This window comes from Talpa europaea (assembly GCF_964194135.1).
Source record: "Talpa europaea genome assembly, chromosome: 13".
In the NCBI taxonomy this organism is placed as follows: domain Eukaryota; kingdom Metazoa; phylum Chordata; class Mammalia; order Eulipotyphla; family Talpidae; genus Talpa; species Talpa europaea.
This window is the reverse complement of record NC_140080.1, coordinates 32,999,099-33,017,193: the sequence shown is the minus strand read 5'-3', so window position 1 is coordinate 33,017,193 and position 18,095 is coordinate 32,999,099. Positions and strand designations below refer to the sequence as shown.

At 44.6% G+C, this 18,095-nt stretch overlaps 1 protein-coding gene across 1 annotated transcript in view; it reads right to left on the bottom strand.

Annotated features, from left to right (window-relative positions):
* The window catches only part of UBE2D2 (ubiquitin conjugating enzyme E2 D2), a gene marked incomplete at both ends in the record, with an annotated part of 48,076 nt that extends 41,179 nt beyond the window's left edge, over positions 1–6,897 (bottom strand). The window contains one exon of the mRNA XM_084252130.1: positions 6,874–6,897. Coding sequence (XP_084108256.1) covers positions 6,874–6,897 — 24 coding nt within the window. The remainder of the gene's footprint in view (positions 1–6,873) is intronic.
* Positions 6,898–18,095: the final 11,198 nt, after the last annotated feature.

The following is an 18,095-nucleotide window of genomic DNA, read 5'->3' as shown; positions in this document are numbered from 1 at the left end:
GAAGGGGTCAACTTTTTTTTTAGGATGGGAGAAATCTTGGATAGTTTGGATACTGGGGCAAATTAGTAGTGAAGAGACTGGAACTAGGAAAGCATGGACAATTACTAGAGAACAAGGACCTGGCAGAAAAAAAATGAATAGGATGGAAAGCATGTTAGTTCGGCACAAAGGAGAAAAGCATATAGCTTCTCCAGAGGTAAGAGGGGAGAAGAATGATGACGCGTAAATCTGAAGCAGTTACTACTCTGGAGTCACCTACATGCATCTGAATCCTGGGCTTCCTACCATAACCATATAAACTTGTTTTCTTCTCCAACCTTGTTCTCTCATCTAATCTGGGAAGATCAGAATTATCACAGGGCTACTGAAAAAATTCAGAAATTCCTGCTATAGTATACGCTAAAGATGGTAACTGTGGGGTTCTGTTTCTGTTTTCGAAAGGCTCAAAGAATTCATACTTAATATTTCAATTTTCTTAGTAGACTAGGTAACTGGGTCACCTACTGAGATTAAAACAATGTTTAAGGAGGGCCTCCCTGGCGGCACAAAGAGTTAACTCTCAGCACTACCAAGCTATTTTTTTTGAAAGATTTATTTATTTATGCATACAAGAACAGGGGTACAGGCCAGAGGTGGAAGGGGTGAGAGGATTCACCAGAGACAGAGTGAGGAACAAAACAGGCAGACTAACTGAAATGCACTACTGAAGGGAGCAGCAGGCGAGACAGGAGATCTTCTGCGCCATGTGGGTAGCTCCATGGGATCAAACTCGAGCTGCAGAGGCTGTGGATAGCTTCACAGAGCTGTGCTTAACCCCTTGCGCCATCAGGCAGGCCCAGCACTATCAAGCTATTTTTGCCAGCTACTGTAATATGAGTTCGATCCCCAGCCAGGGACCTAACCCACATGGTGCAGCAGACCACTCCTGTCTCGTCCTCTGCTTCCCTCAGAAGTGTATTTCAGTAAATCGCCTGTTCTGCTCTGTACTCTGCCTCTCACCCTGCCTCCACCTCTACTACCACCTGTTCTGCTCCCCACTTTGTCTTTGGTGAATCCGCTCACATCCACCACCACCACCCCACCACCCCCCACGCCAAGCCCCCGGCACCTCTGGCCTACAAGCCAGTTCTTGTATGCATAAATAAATCTTTAAAATAAAAACACAAAACAAAAATAGTTTTAAGGAGGTAGGAGAGTGATTCTTAATCTTTTGAAGATTAAAAAAGCACATCTGGGCCTCCCTGGTGGCGCAGTGGTTGAGCGCTGGGTTGCAAAGCTGCCCGTAGCCTCTGCAGCTCAGGTTCGATCCCCGGCCGCCTGGCGAGGGTCCCACATGGCGCACAGACCTCTCCTGCCACCCACTGCTCCCCTCAGCAGTGTACTTCGGTCCTTCTGCCTGCTCTGCTCCCCGCTCTGGCTCCGGTGAATTCTCTCACCCTCCTGCACTTCTGACTGTACCCAGTGCTTGTATAAATAAATCAATCTTAAAAAAATAAAAAGCACACTTAACTCTGATGAATGATATGTGGAGAACAGACACCCAAAAGTTTTAAGGGACATCATAGACCCCAACAATAAAAAAAAGATGTTGGTAAAAGACCTCAGGTTCTAGAGCAGTTTATTTTTTTATTTTTTATTTTTTAAAGATTTATTTATGTATTTATTTATACAAGCACTGGGTACAGTCAGAAGCGCAGGAGGGTGAGAGAATTCACCAGAGCCAGAGCGGGGAGCAGAGCAGGCAGAAGGACCGAAGCACACTGCTGAGGGGAGCAGCGGGAGGCAGGAGACGTCTGCGCGCCATGCAGGACCCTCCTCTGGTGGCCGGGGAACAGTTGGGGATCGAACCCGAGCTGCAGGCAGCTTCGCAATCCAGCGCTCAACCGCTGCACCACCAGGGAGGCCCTCTAGAGCAGTTTAAATACCCAACTGTTTGAACAAAAAGAAAAAACAATGCGTCCTCTGGATTTATATACCAAACAGATATGCAGCACATGGCTTGCCAGAAAAAGACACTGGACACAATCAAGAAATCCAGGCTCTTGATCCAGCCCTTGTAAGTCATATGGTCTTCTTAGACAATAGCTCTGAGATATTTATGATCCTATTACTTGAAGTCTCACTTGCCTCTGAAGATAGAACAAATGGTACTTTATTTTCCAATTGCATAGTTTCACAGGATTTTGAAGGTTAGTCTGAAAACCTAACCACCAAAACTTCATTTCTACAGAAAAAACAAGTGTTCTCCTTGCATTTCTGGGATAAGGCTGCAGAGGTTCCTGGCAGCATCAGGCATGAGTCAGGTATTCCTATCCTCAGACTGGTTAGGGTATTTTAGCAGCCCTCTCTCTCTGGACTAAAATATCCAGAATTGGACTTTGTCAAACTTCCTCTTAGTCAGCAATTCAGTAATGCACACCGCCAAACTTTTAAGAAAACCTAGATTTATTACACTACCCTTCAATGATGGCTGTTTAAATTACATTTAATTAGCAACTTGGGAAAACTATAAAAAGTTTCTCAGTATGGGCCTCCCCAGTGGCACAGCCGTTGAGCGCTGGGCTGCAAAGCTGCCTGCAGCCTCTGCAGCGCCGGTTTCACCCCCCCCCCACCATGAGTGTCCCACATGGCGCACAGACCTCTCCAGCCACGCCCGCTGCTCCCCTCAGCAGTGTACTTAGTCAGTCTGCCTGTTCTGCTCCTGGCTCTGGTGAATTCTCTCATCCTCCCGCGTTTCTGACTGTACCCAGTGCTGGTATAAATAAATAAATAAATCTTAAAAAAAAAGTTTCTCAGTATGATGAATATTTGTAAAGTGAAGAATACTTTTCTAGTGAAAAAAAAAATCATCCTAGAGACATCTACATCAAGCAGCTTAATTTTTTGGAATAAGAAGATATGTCTGCTTTCCAAGATAAAACAAATTGTCATCTTCAGCCAACCATTTATTAAAGTTCCCAGTACTATTTGCTAATTTGTTTTATCATTTTTAACAGGAATTCATTCAGTCATTACCTCAGTCATTACCTCTGATTCTATAATATGCATTATATACTTCTAATACAGTACAGTATTTTATAATAATGTTTTTGTATTTAGCACTGTTACAGTGCTAAATCTCCTTTCCTATCCTTACAAATATCCTTTGGTAATCTCCCAGTCTGAGACATTTTGAAAGCAGTCTGTAAAAAGATGACTCAGAACACAAACAGATCATAATAAAGAGGAAGATGTTAAGTTTGACTATGGTATCCATGTACCTAATCTACCAAATTGTTTTCCCTATGACCTCACATATAACCATAATTAGAAGGTTAAGAGAAACTAGTTAATCTTGTCCATCTACAGAATAAAGCAGTATTTTGAAGCTTCTAAAATATTTTAAAAAGACTGAAAATACAGTTTAAATGACTTAATCTTTATACAGCTGATTATTTACCAAATTAACTTCAATCATGTCATTTTTATTTTTTCAATCTTGTAATCTTGTTATTTTTAACTCACATATTAAACTAGTGCCTCCCCAAAAATAAGGTGCGCTTTTAAAAAATTTGAATTGGCTACAAAAATTTGGGTTTAAGGGTTAGTTTAAAAAAAAAGGAGAGGGGAATCTGGCAACAATTGGGTTCACAGATCCTGACAATAGCAACATTTGGAGAGAGTTGAGCAGCAGCTGCCCTCTTTTGATAGAAAGTGCTATTTCTAGTTCCCCCCATTCTCTTTGCTCATTTTGGTTACCCACCTGGTCATTTAAAGCCATTAGCGTCTGAAATCTTTATTTTACTGAGAATTTTATCTTGAGGAGTTTTAAAAGGAGTTAGTCACAAAAATCTCTATCACAAATAAAACAAATCAAGTGATGATCCTATATTAAAATTTTGCATATAAAATATTAATTATAATTAGCAGGATTATCAATTAAAATGTAGAAGGTACTATTACTATTCAAAGAAGCATTTCTAGTATCCTAACTTTGTCTTAAACTCCTCAAAAGAAAATCAAGATGTTCAGTCTTTAACCATTCCCAAGAATAAAGACTTTCACCCTAAATTTCAACATTATATACTGAAGTGCACCAAAAAGCTTCCTACATCTGAACAACAAAACTAAAGAAGAAAAACAGGAAGTAACACACAAAAAAGATCAGCTTAAAGAGACCACACAGTTCACAGAACACATGAAGCCCTTTCTTCACTCAGAGCCTATTGGATCTTATTTTAGACATAATTTTAATAAGCTCCGCGATCTTGTTTCCCAGCCCACAGCAGATGAGATGCAACCAACTGGAAAAGGGTTGGGGGTGGTGCTGCTAGAGGCAGACACTTGAAACATCAAAATCAAAGCTGAAGACCTACAAAGTCAGCAGAGAACCTCAAAACACTGCAGGCTGGGACCATTTGGTATAGAGAGAAACAATTTCAGAGGGTCCCCATCACCACATACAACTACACTGGATGTTCACAATGGCCCTCTTTGGTACACTAATTAATAAAGCATCGGTCAAGAGATCTCAATGTGTTTGTGAAAATTAAGTCCATCAAACATTTCCCAAAAAACAAACAAACAAACAAACAACAAAAAAAAAAAACAACACGGCATTTAAAGGACTGTCAAATCCACAGAACACTATTTTAAAATACTCTGTCAAAGAAACTCAATTTAAAAAGATACATGTCAAAATTTGTTCTTAGCAAAATTCTATTAGGACCCAGCAATTCACATTAACCAAAGTTTAGAGAGCATTTAAGTAGAACTATTTTTTCAGAGAATTATAATTGGGAAGGCTTAAGAGCAGTAAGTATTTTGGGGATTCCACTGTAATACATTACTAGGGTTGAAGATAAATAGGAATGGTCTTAGCCACACCTAGTAAATCTGATTTCAACTTAAAATTGGTGTCCTAGAAAAAGTTGGGGGGGGGGAATCCATTTTGTTTTCACAATCTTACTGACTACTACAACAAAAATAATTTTTAAGTCACATTCTGAAAAGAGCTCTAGGTTATAAACCAGAGGGGGAAAATTAACATGTAGTTTTAAAAGTTCAAACTGTCACTGTCTAAACCTGATTTTTCTTATTAAAATGTTTATGAAGGCATAATTTAGGGAAAATCTAGAAAATATGTAGTAATTTAAAAAACCCTACAACTAGGAGCTAGCATATTAGATCAAAATGTTTGAGTGCTGTTTCTCTCTCTGAAGAAATCTCTATAATACACATATCAATTATAAGTGATTAAAGGCTACAGTTCTTGATCTGCAAACTATCACATATACTCATTCCTCTTCACGTTTGAAAATATTTAAGAACACATTCTCTTCTACAGGTACAATATCAAATTGATAACTTCTCAGTCTCTAAGGGAACCCAGTAACTCCAAAAATCCTTTAAATACACAAGTATTTTTACTTGATTATTTGCTTCTCAGGGTGCTCCTGCCCCTCAAAGGGTTCCTTAAGAGATCTTTGCTTAAGGTTGAAACAACTTCTAACAAATAATTTGCCTCATTTTAGTATAAGATTTACACTAAAGTCTGCCCTTTATCAACTGTTAGAAATGTAGTTGGTAAGGATCTAACCCAGTTTACAGTAACCACTGTATTAAAGGTCTTTGATCAGGAAAGAAATGAGGACCAACTGCTGAGATGAGGTATTAAAATCGTCTAACAATCTGCATTGCCACTGAGTTTAAGGAAAGGTAAAAACTGGTTCTCCTCGAATCTTCATTATCATTCATGATGCCTAATCTCAGGATCTACTTCTTACTAAGAGACTAAGAGTTGAATACAGTCCAGTAGCCAAGTGAAACATATAACAAAAATAACTGGCACTAGTGGTGCTTTCCCTACTTCTAAGATAGTGAGACACACTAAGAGTTTGAAATGTGGGGGGGGGGGGGGGCTAAAATTTAAGCAAAGTTCACACTGTAATGAAGTATCAGGAAATCCTCCTTATATATAAGAAAATGAATAATCTCTCATCTAAAAAGGGCAAGGAAATACCTTCTAATGGAAAAAATTAGCAAATCATTTCTCAATTCAGAAGCTTTCCGAACATATCGAATGTAAGCATAAAAATCCACCATGTGAAGATACTGTAAAAGAAAACTTTGTGTAATTTCTCCAGTGGTTTTCAATGTTCTAGTTTCTTCCTCTAACCTTGCAATTTACCAGCTTTTCTAATAGGTCCATTCCCGCAAAACCGAAGACTTAGTATTTGGCAATCTTAAGGAATAAAAACGCTGTTCCTACTTCCCCTCCTCCCTCAATAGTCATGTTTTTTTCCCTTCTGAACTTCCTACTCTAACAGTTTTTGGACAGTAGAGCAGAAAGAAGTGTGCGACCGCCCAGAGGTAAGTGAACTCAAGAAATACTTGTGGATCGGATAAAACAGCTTCCTTCCTCTGCCAGAGATATGCGCCCCAAGACCAGGCAGTTCGGTGGAGGTAGCAGGCAGGTGGGGGGTGGGGGTCGGGAGGGAACAGAAATGGGGCAAGGAGCCCTTTCGACCTCTGTAGTTCGGGCCGCCCAACGCCCCAGCCCCCACCCCCCGGCCTGGCCGGACAATGGCCCTCAAGCGCAGCCGTCCCAGGCCGGGAAGAGGCCCTGGGACTCCATACCACGAGGGGCCTAGGAAGACCGCCGAGGAGGAAGGCTGAGCGAGCGAGCGCACCTCGGGCCTAAGCGCGGGCTGCGCGCCGTGGCCTCTACCGGCGCCATCACTGGGAGTGGGGTGTGAAGGCCGCCCAGCTGGGCTTCGCCGGCTGCCGGGTCCGAGGAGGCCGTGAGCCCGGCCGACGCGACGGCGAGAAGTGCAGGCCGCAGCCCACCCAGCTGGCCCGCCCAGCGGCCCGTGCCCACAGTCGGCCCCTTACCTTGTGGATTCTCTTCAGAGCCATCGTGGGAGGCGGGTGGCGGCGGCCCCCGGGGCGGGGACGGGGACAGGGGAGGGACGGGGAAGGGGCGAGGGGGCGCTAGGCCGCCTCGGTGATCGCGGGTAGACCGAAGAAGATGGGGAGTTCGGAGCGCGGGTCCGGCGGGACCGACTGAGGGCCGGGGCCCACTCGGCTCCTGAGCCTGCCGCAGCGGTCACCGCATCACCCGGCGGCGGCCCCTTTATGCGCTGCCGCCCGAGCCGCCGCCGCCGTAGCAGCCTCCACTTCTAAGCTCGCACCGCCTCCTCGGCCTCCGCGAATCCCTCCGCCGGGGAGCAAGAGCTCAGACCTCGGACTCGGCCGGCGCCTTTGGGTCGGACAGCCGGAGGGACCGCCTGCTGCAGGTGGACCGAGGGACGCGCGGGCGGGCGGGCGGCACCGCCGGGGTGGGGCCGCCGGAGCGCGGGGTGGGCCCAGGCGAGGGGCAGGTCGGGAGGCGCGGGATTGGCGGGCCAGGGGAGGGAGGGGAGGGCCGGGCCGCTCCGGCGGCGGAGGGATACGGGCCGCCCCTGTGGTATCTTACGCGCCGTCGCCGTCGCCGCCACGGCCGCCGAGAGCATGACGCCGCGAAGCAGAAGGAGGAAATCTCGCGAGAGCCGTGACGCGGAACGCGGGTGCTCGCACGCCGCAACCCCTGCGGCCTTTGCCTGGCCCTTCCGAGCACGTTACTGAAGATCAATGAAAGTTGAAAGGTGAATGTTTTCCATATCACTTGATTGTCCCCTTCGCCTAGATAGGCCGGGCAGGAGCAGTTATTCCCCTTGCAACGTTCCTGAAGCAGGAAGGGATTTGTCCAAGGTCACCCAGCTCCACGGTGGCAAAGCTGAGACCGCCCTTAAGTTGCGGGTCAGGTCAGATCCCGTCTGGAAGCCGGCTCGCCACCGCCTGGCACCTGCCGGGAATGTGGTTCCTGGAGCATGCCGCGGGCAGCCCCGACATAGCCTTGCAGACCAAGACCCCAGCTGGATGACAGCTTGGCAAGTTAGTTGTAGGAGAGGTGTTTAGACCTCCCTCCACCTGGTGAGTTGTCACAGACAAGCACTCTCAATTACCTAAGAAAAAAAACATGCACAGTGTGTGCCGCAGTATTTAAAATCAACTTTATGGTCCACATCACCATGAGGGGTAAGCCTAGAAAACCCATCCTGGAATTGTTTTTTAGAAGGTGGAGGCAGAACGTTAATTCACTGATCAACTTACCTGAGCGAAGCCCTACTCCAGACAGAACCAGGCTTGGGCTGGAGAGTGCTTCTCTGGCTGAGGACCCTTACCTGGGACAGCGAATGCTAAGGAATATATTCCTGGAAAGTGATGCCCAAATTCTCAAGTCCACTTTGGGGTTTTTTTTTTTATTATAAATGTTTCCTATAGCTGGAAGAGACCTCGAAGACGTTCATTCTAACTCCTGAATTTGGAAAGGAGACAAATGAAACTCCTAAAAGGAGGATCTTGCCAAAAGTCACACAAAGTTCCATAGCAACATTGGTTAACACCTCACCTATTGAGCAGAGAAGGTTGAAATAAAAGGACCAGCTGCCAGGGTGCCCATTAGTCAAAGGAGGGAAAAACTGCACTGGTCCAGGGTGCGTATGTTTGAGATTGGAAGTGAAGAGAAACTTTCCACAGTCTCAGATCTTCCTAAGAAATGTGATTGGGAGAGGCACAAAAATGCCCATTGGTCAGATTTGAAAAATTTTTTCCTTATGAACTTTTTTGGTATTAGCAAAACAGATTAGCAAAAGAAGGATATAAAAGTCAACCATACTCTCATTCAATAATTAACCACGCTTAACATTTATGTCCTCTCAGTCTTTTTATATTATATTTAAATACATATTTTTCTTTGAGAAATGTAAGATCACACCATATAATATGGTAACCTACCTTTTTTAAAAATTGAAAATTGCACATATGTAAGGCATACAACATGATGATTTGGTGTCATAAGCATAGTGAAATAGTTACCACAGTCAAGATAAGTAACATTCATCTTCTCACTTTGTTTTGTGTGTGGTTGGTGAGAGCATCTAAAATCTGGTGATTTTTTTCAAATATATAATAGATCACAAATTCTTCAGTATCAATAAACACTTCTATATTTGAGTACTCTCTATATAAATGTTTTATGTTTATTTAACTGGGCAAATATTTAATTTTTACTATTAAAAATATTGCTATACAGGGCCTCCCTGATGGTACAAAGGGTGAAGTGTCAGCACTATCAAGCTATCCTCAACTACTGCAGCATGAGTTCAATCCCCAGCCAGAGAAGTGACCCACATGGCACAGCAGACCTCTCCTGTCTCGCCTGCTGCTCCCCTCAGCAATGTATTTCAGTCAGTCCCCCTGTTCTGCTCCCTACTCTGTCTCTGGTGAATCCTCTCACCCCCCACACCTCTGGCCTGTACCCCAGTTCTTGTATGCATAAATAAATAAATAAATAAATCTTTAAAAAAAGTACACTGTTTTTCCTATATTCCACAATTTGACTTTTTGTTTCCATTTTCTTTCTGTTCAAAATTTCCTGTGATTTATCTTTGACTAATGTTTTATTTTCAAATACTTTTGAATTTATTAGTTAATAGGAAAAAGCAAAATAAAATCACAATAAAATCCATTTCACACTGGTCACTGGAATGACTAAAATTTAAAAAAAATAATTTAACCTAAAAGTCATCTGTTTCAGGAAGTCTTTACTACCCACACTTGGTTAGTTGCCCTTAATTAGAGTCCCGCCATCAGAAACTGGTCATCCTTTATTGTAATTGTTGGACAACTTTTACATGGAATAGACTCTCAGTTTATGGAAACCAGAGATGAAATTTCTTTTGTTCTCTAACTCCCCCATACCCGACAAACCAAGATACTTGTTGAATGAATTCATGAGTAATGAGGTACTTGAGAAACCCTCCTTTATACTTACAAATTGTTAGGTAAGAAGCAGTCTCCCTTAAAAAAGCAAACAAGGGGTCTCCCTGGAGGCGTAGGGATTAAATCTCAGCATTATCACATCCAAAGGCCCAAGTCCGAATCCTAGCCAGGGATCTAACCCACATATGGCGCAGCAGACCTCTCCTGTCTTCCCACTGCTCTCCTTAGCACTGTATTTCAGTTAATCCGCCTGTTCTGCTCCCCATTATGTCTCTGGTAAATCCTCTCACCACCCCCTGCACCTCTGGCCTACACCCCAGTTCTTCTATGCAAAAATAAATAAAATCTTAAAAAAGGGCCTCCCTGGTGTCACAAGGGATTAAGACGCAACCTATGAAGCTAGCCGCAGCCACTACAGCATGAGTTCGATCCCCGGCCAAGGAGCTACCCACATGGCACAGCAGACCTCTCCTACCTCACCCACTGCTCCCCTCAGCAGTGTATTTCAGTCAATCCACCTACCTGTTCTGCTTCCCACTCTGTCTCTGGTGACTCCTCTCACCACTTCTTGTGTGCATAAATAAATAAATCTTTAAAAAATATCTTTAAAAAAAAAGGAAACAAAAATACTCCATGGTATTCCAAGGCTTTATGTCATAGAACTGCAGTCTAAATCCAGTGTAGACGGGTAAAATTTAGTAGGAAGTGTTGGGGGGAAAGAAAGTCCTGAACAATCTCCATAAATAAGTTTTATGGATCCCAAACCCACCCTAGACCAGAGAGATCCAAGACACCACCAAGGACTGTAAATCCCATAATGTCATCACCATTGATGGGAGGATTGCTGGAAACTGAGGGTGGAGTTAAGCAGCCAGGTTTGGTATATAACCAGACATGTGGGTCTTGGGGGTCCTTTGTTTTTTTGCCAGCTTTATCATGCTATTGGGGTTCCAGATCAGTGGAACTGATAGACACAGTCACCAATTTAACTCTCTCCCCAAATTATTTATTTCTTCATTTCCCCTTTTTGTAAATAACCCCTTTTTTAATCTTTTTGTGTATACCTGTGGTTAAGTTTCATTATAAATCCCTTTTTTAAAAAACATTTATTTATTTATGGGCCTCCCCTGGTGGCGCAGCCTCTGCAGTGCCAGTTCGATTCCCAGCCGCCAGCGAGGGTCCCACATGGTGCGACAGATCTCTCCTGCTACACCTTTTCAGTCTGCCTTTTCTGCTCCCCGCTCTGGCTCTGGTGAATTCTCTCACCCTCCCGTGCTTCTGACTGTATGCAGTGCTTGTATAAATAAATAAATAAATCTTTAAAAAAAAAAAAGATTATTTATTTATGCATACAAGAACTAGGGTACAGGCCAGAGGTGTGGGGGGTGAGAGGAGTCACCAGAGACAGAATGGGGAACAGAACTGGCAGATTGACTGAAGTACACTGCTGAGGGGAGCAGTGGGCGAGCCAGAGAGGTCTGCTGCGTCATGTGGGTAGCTCCCTGACTTGGAATCGAATTAAGCACACGGATGAGGACCCACAGTCAGGCCACCGCATTTCACATTGGGGTTGCCCTGTAAAGTTGGAGAAATACTAACCCTGCTGTCTCCTTGGAGAAGATACCATTGTGTAAATGTGGACTTCCCCTTGGTTAAATAGAATGGAGAAGGAAATGGTGTGTTCACATGTGTTTCTTCCCTTCCTGAGGTCAACAGTGCTGAGAGGTCACATGGAACAGTGACAGAGTGGCTTAGAAACAGGGCTTTGCAGTCAGTGAGTTCAAGCTCTACTTTGCTATTGACCCATATTATCAAGTATGGGCAGTAAAACCAGTGGGTGTGGGGAGTGATGTTAGCATAGTCAGAGGGTTTGAGATTAACAAAAGGTAAAGTTCCTGGTCTGAAGGAGTGCTCATCAGTATTAGTTATGATAAGAATAATGATGAATCTTCTGGAAAAAAGCAGGATTTTAAAAAACATTCCCTGCAAACCTTTGCCCCTGAGAAAAGTCTGTAAGATCAGCCCCTGTGAAATAGGGACTGGTGTCCTGTTGTAACTTCTCAGAGTCCTCAACCACTGTTTCCCTTGGACCTTGTGGTCAGGATAAGAGTACATCAGCAGGGGCCTCCCTGGTGGCTCAAGGGATTAAGACGCAGTCTATGAAGCTATCCACAGCCACTGCAGCACGAGTTCGGTCGGGGGAGGTGCAGCACCCAACCACGGTGGTGATCCACATGGTGCAGCAGAACTCTCCTGACTTGCCTGCTGCTCCCCTCAGCAGTGTATTTTGTCGGTCTGCCTGTTCTGTTCCCTGCTCTGGCTCTGGTGAATTCTCGCACCATCCCGCGCTTCTGACTGTACTCAGTGTTTGTATAAATAAATAAATAAATCTTTAAAAAAAAAAAAGTTTAAAAAAAAAACATTAAAAATATTTTCCCGGGCCTCCCCTGTGGCGCAGCAGTTGAGCGCTGGGTTGCAAAGCTGCCCGCAGCCTCTGCGGCACCGGTTCGATCCCCGGCTGCTCCCCGGCCACCAGAGGAGGGTCCCACATGGCGCGCAGACCTCTCCTGCCGCCCGCTGCTCCCCTCAGCAGTGTACTTCGGTCCTTCTGCCTGCTCTGCTCCCTGCTCTGGCTCTGGTGAATTCTCTCACCCTTCCGCGCTTCTGACTGTACCCAGTGCTTGTATAAATAAATAAAATAAATAAATAAAAATAAAATAAAATAAATCTTTAAAAAAAAAAAAATTTTCCCAAGTGCCTCCCCTGGTGGCGCAGTGGTTAAGCGCTGGGCTGCGGGGCTGCCCGCAGCCTCTGCAGCGCTGGTTCGTTCCCCGGCGCCCAGCCGCCGGTGAGGGTCCCACAAAAAAATAATAAAATAAATAAAATTTTCCCAAATTTTCCAGTTTAGCTACAATAACTATGCATTCCACCGTCATAAATATACCCAAATAAGAGCCTCCCTGCTGGCACAAGGGGTTAAGACGCAGCCTATGAAGCTATCCACAGCCACTGCAGCTTGCGTTCAATCCCCAGCCAGGGAGCTGCCCACATGGCACAATAGTCCTCTCCTGACTCACCCGCTGCTCCCCTCAGCAGTGTATTTCAGTCAGCCTGCCTGTTCTGTTACCCACTGTCTCTGGTGAATCCTCTCATCCCCTACACCTCTGGCTTGTACCCCAGTTCTTATATGCATAAATAAATAAAAATCTTTTCAAAAAAGAATAGTTTATTTTCTTTTTTTTTATTTATTTATTTATTTTTTTTTTATAGAGGCATGCTTTTATTTATTTATTTATTAATATTTGTTTGTTTGTTTTGTTTATACATGCACTGGGTACAGTCAGAAGCGCGGGAGGGTGAGAGAATTCACCAGAGCCAGAGTGGGGAGCAGAGCAGGCAGAAGGACTGAAGTACACTGCTGAGGGGAGCAGCGGGTGGCAGGAGAGGTCTGCGCACCATGTGGGATCCTCCTCCGGTGGCTGGGGAGCAGCTGGGGATCGAACCGGCGCCGCAGAGGCCGCGGGCAGCTTCGCAACCCAGCGCTCAACCGCTGCGCCACCGGGGAGGCCCAAGAATAGTTTATTTTCTAAAAAAAAAAAAAAAACAGCTAAAAAACAAATATCCAAATAGCTCAGCCAACTAGGTTATAGAGAGAGTACTTGGTGCTATCCAAGGGTACAAAGTATTTGATCCTAAAGTTCAGCTGATATCCTCATGACTTTCACTATGTTTTAACCTCTGGCCATGCTGAAACAATCCAGTGGAACAACTGCCCCTTGGTTATGGTATCTCACACTTGCTCCTGAATAATACCTTATAGAGAAACACAAAGATAATAAAGTTTTGTTTTTTAAAGATTTATTTATTTATACAGGAACTGGGGTACAGGTCAGAGGCGCGGGAGGGTAAGAGAATTCACCAGAGACAGAGCATGGAGCGGAACAGGCAGATGGACCAAAGACACTGCTGAGAGGAGCAATGGGTGGACCAAAGACACTGTTGAGGGGAGCAGTGGGCGAGGCAGGAGAGGTCTGCTTCAACATGTGGCAATCTCCCTGGTTGGAATTGAACACGTGCTGCACAGGCTGCAGACAGCTTCACAGCTCAGCACTCAACCTGCTGTGCCACTGGGGAGGTCCCCAGATAATAGTTTTTACTCACAACTTATAATCTTTTATTCTTCCATCTCCTATCTCTTCTCAAGAACTTTAATAATCTAATTTATTGGCAACTTACAAAGTATGCCAGGTGCTCTGCTTCATCTTACATAGATAATTATCTCTCCACTGTCAGATTCCTTGCTACAGATGAGGGAAATGAGTCTGGGAGGTTTAATAACATGGCCAAGCCCACAGAGCGAGAGTCCATGTGGTCTGTCTCTCTCCAGACACCACCCTTTTGCCCACTGAGCTACACTTGTCCACTTCTGTAGCTAAGACTTTCAGTTTGCTTCAGGTATGCTTGAGAAGGGAGATCAAAGTGCAAAGGGTGGGAAATACCCACCCAAAGAATACTTAATGAATACTTGGGGAAAAAGAGCAGACATTCTGAATCCTACCATCACTCTGAATTGGAGTGTGATCTTATCAGAAGTGTCTCAGTTTTCTGCTATTCTTTCAACAAATAGTTCCTGAGCACTTAACACCTGTGCTATGCCTGACATATAGAAAGTGTTGGATCAATATTTATTTGCCCAATGAATGAATAAATGGGCATCCACTGTGTTCTAAGCATCATGCCTGGATTTTGGGATACAGTGAATTAGACTTAGTTACAGTGTTCATGATCAAGCAGGGCCATGATATATAAGAAACTATAATCCTACAGTGACAAAACCAGCAATCATCATTGCTTACTAAACCCTGATTCAGCCTGCTGCATTTAAATCCTCCCAACCACACTATGAGGTGATACTATTTTTTTTTTTTATTTTACAGTTAGGAAAGTGAGGCTTTTGGTAGGGATAAGCAGAGAGGGCTGTGTAGCACCATGGAGGGGTCCTAATCTGAATGGTAGGGTTGAGAGCAGGAGTCATGGAGGTGATGATACCTCATCAGAAATCTGAATTACAGGCAGCGGGTAAGCAGGCCTCACTGGAGATGGGCTGCCTTTCCCATGCAGAGGAAAAGCACATACAGAGGCCTGTAAGTGGGGGCAAGCAGTTGTGGCCTCTTATTCCCTTGCACTAGGGATTGGGGTTTAGAAGTGTCAGGTTGGGGTCTCCCTGGTAGTGCAGGGGTTAAAGTCACAGGGCTATCAAACTATCACAGCCACTATGGCATGAGTTCGATCCCCAGCCAGGGAGATAACCATGTGGTGCAGTAGACCTCTCCTTTCTCACCTGCTGCTTCCCTCAGCAGTGTATTTCAGTCAATATACCTGTTCTGCTCCCCACTCTGTCTCTGGTGAGTCCTCTGCCCCCCATACCTCTGGCCTACACCCCAGTTCTTCTATGCATAAATAAATAAAAATAAATCTTCAAAAGCGTCAGATTAAGCAAATGCTCTGCACCAGCTCTTCTTGTTTTCTGTCAAAAAAACTCTTTGTAGTCTTTTAGACCAGAGCCTGCATCCAAATTGCCCTTTGGGAGTATTGGATCATCCCGATTACTGCCAGGCCCTGGGAAATAGAGACTGAACTGAAGGCTGTCATACTCAAAATGGCCAGTGCAAGGTCAATGTGGCCCACTGCTGACACTATAACCAGACAGGAATTCAAGCATGCATACACACACATGCATGTGTGCATGCATGATCCTCTTTGTCACCCAACCCTTAAGCCTTGAATCTCCACCTTGTGGTCTATTCCTGGGGATCAGTATTTACCTTCTAAAATGTAATTAAGGGGTCTCCCCGGTGGCGCAGCGGTTGAGCGCTGGGTTGCGAAGCTGCCCGCGGCCTCTGCGGCGCCGGTTCGATCCCCGGCTGCTCCCCAGCCTCCTGAGGAGGGTCCCGCATGGCGCGCAGACCTCTCCTGCCGCCCGCTGCTCCCCTCAGCAGTGTACTTCGGTCCTTCTGCCTGCTCTGCTCCCCGCTCTGGCTCTGGTGAATTCTCTCACCCTCCCGCGCTTCTGACTGTACCCAGTGCATGTATAAACATAAAACAAACAAACAAACCAGCAAACAAATAAATAAAGCATGCCTAAAAAAAAAAATAAAAAATAAAATAAAATAAAATGTAATTAAGCACTGCAAGGGGGCATTGTCAGCCTTTAACACTCTAGGACTGGGCCTCTCTGGTGGTGCAGCTGGCTGAGTGCAGTGCTGTGAAGCTGTCTGCAGCCTCTGCAGCACGGGTTCAATTCCGCTGCTCCCCTCAGCAGTGTTTTCGGTCGTCTGCGTGTTCTGCTCTCTCTCTCTGTCTCTGGTGATTCTTTCACCCTCCCACGCCTCTGGCCTGTATCCCAGTTCTTGTATAAATAAATAAATCTTTTTTTAAAAAAATACTCTAGGACCAATTGTATTGATTATTTGATAGAGAATGAAGAAATATTCACTGAGCAGCTACTTTGTGTTACCCCCTATATCAGCTCCAGGGTTTAACCACTGGGGTCCAAGATGGGCTCCATAACGTCCCAGCTCTTGTTAAATTTACATTCTAGTAGAGAATTGTTAGTTACTATGGCTATGTAACTAACCCCAAAATTCAATGGTAAAAGACACTAATTTATATGCTCACAGATTCTATGGGCCAGAAATTCCAATAGGACACAGTATAGATGGCTTATATCTGCTCTGCCGTGTCTAAGGCTTCAGCCAGAAAACTCAAAGGGCCTAGGATCGTCAGAAGGTTTGCTCACCCACTGGTATGCTAGTTGAGGCTAGCATGCAAGGATGAGTCTTCACCTGGAGCCTTGGCTGGAATACCTAAATGTGAAGGAATTTGTTCCATGTAACTCAGGAGACCAGAAGAAGGAGCATCGAGAGCAGTGGAAAAGTCAGATACAGCTGAATTAAATCACAACTCCACAAATTACTAATTATTTAAACTTGGGCAACTTTTCTTAAAAAAGGGTGTGTGTGTGTGTGTGTGTGTGTGTGTGTGTGTGACGTGTAAGTGTATGACATAAAAGTAAAAATTACCCCCTTCTCCAAAGCCCCCCAAATCTCACTACCCGGGACATGCCTTCATGGCAGCTTCATGTGTATTTTTACATAAATGGAACCCCACTGTATTTTCTGCAACTGACTATACATCAAGATATCATGGAGATAGTTATATGTGACATGAGGTGTACACTTTTCAAGACTGGAGAGTATATCACAACAAGGATTGTATCATAATTTATTTAACTAATTCCCTAATATCCCTAAGGATATTTAAGTATCCTTAATTTTTTAGCAAATTTGTAGAATAAATCCCTACGTGCATTATTGCTGAGTGAAAGGATATGCAAATTTAAGATTTCAATAGATATTTTCAGATTGTTTACTAAGGAGGTTGCAAGATTTACACCCTCCACGAACAGTATATGAGATCACCTGTTTCCCACACCCAAAGTCATCCTTCAACACAGATGAAGTCAGACACACCTTTTCACATGATTTTTGGCTGCTTATATTTCTTGCTCAAAGATTCGTATGCTTATATCTTTCTGAGGCTTGACTTTTTCATTTGTAAAAATGGGGATATGACTCTGGGAATCCCAAGCATGAGAACTACAATATCAAAAATAGATGTCAATGCTTGTGCAGTTTCTGCCTCCTTCACCCCTACCACTGTGGCTGAGAACCCCACACGTGACGTTTCCCCTTTTGAAAAAGGGCTCTGGCCCTGATGGCACAATGACCCTAGGGACTTCTGCTGTGATAGCTTTTTTTTAAAAAAGATTCATTTATTTATTTATGCATATAGGAAGCAGGGTGTAGGCCAGAGAAGCGGGGAGTGAGAGGATTCACCAGAGACAGAGTGGGGAGCAGAACAGGCGGAGCAGTGAAATACACTGCTGAGGGGAGCAGCAGATGAGACAGGAGAGGTCTGCTATCCCCTGTGTGTTGGCTCTTTGCTAGGGATTGGGTAGTGCTGAGACTTTAACCCCTGTGCCACCAGGGAGGCCCTGCTCTGATGGCTTTTAAGCCTTTTTTGTAACTCATTGGGCGCTCCCAGGCAATGGCAACCGGTGACAGACAGCACCCATATGCATATCCCAGGTGACGCAGCTTTAAACCCTAGAATTGTAGAGAGACATGTAGGAGGCTCTATGTCAGGCTTATGAAGTCCCTTTCTGAAGGTGGGGGTCCAAGAGGCAGAGTTCTGCCCTGACTGGGTTTCCAATCTGTGGAACCAAGTTT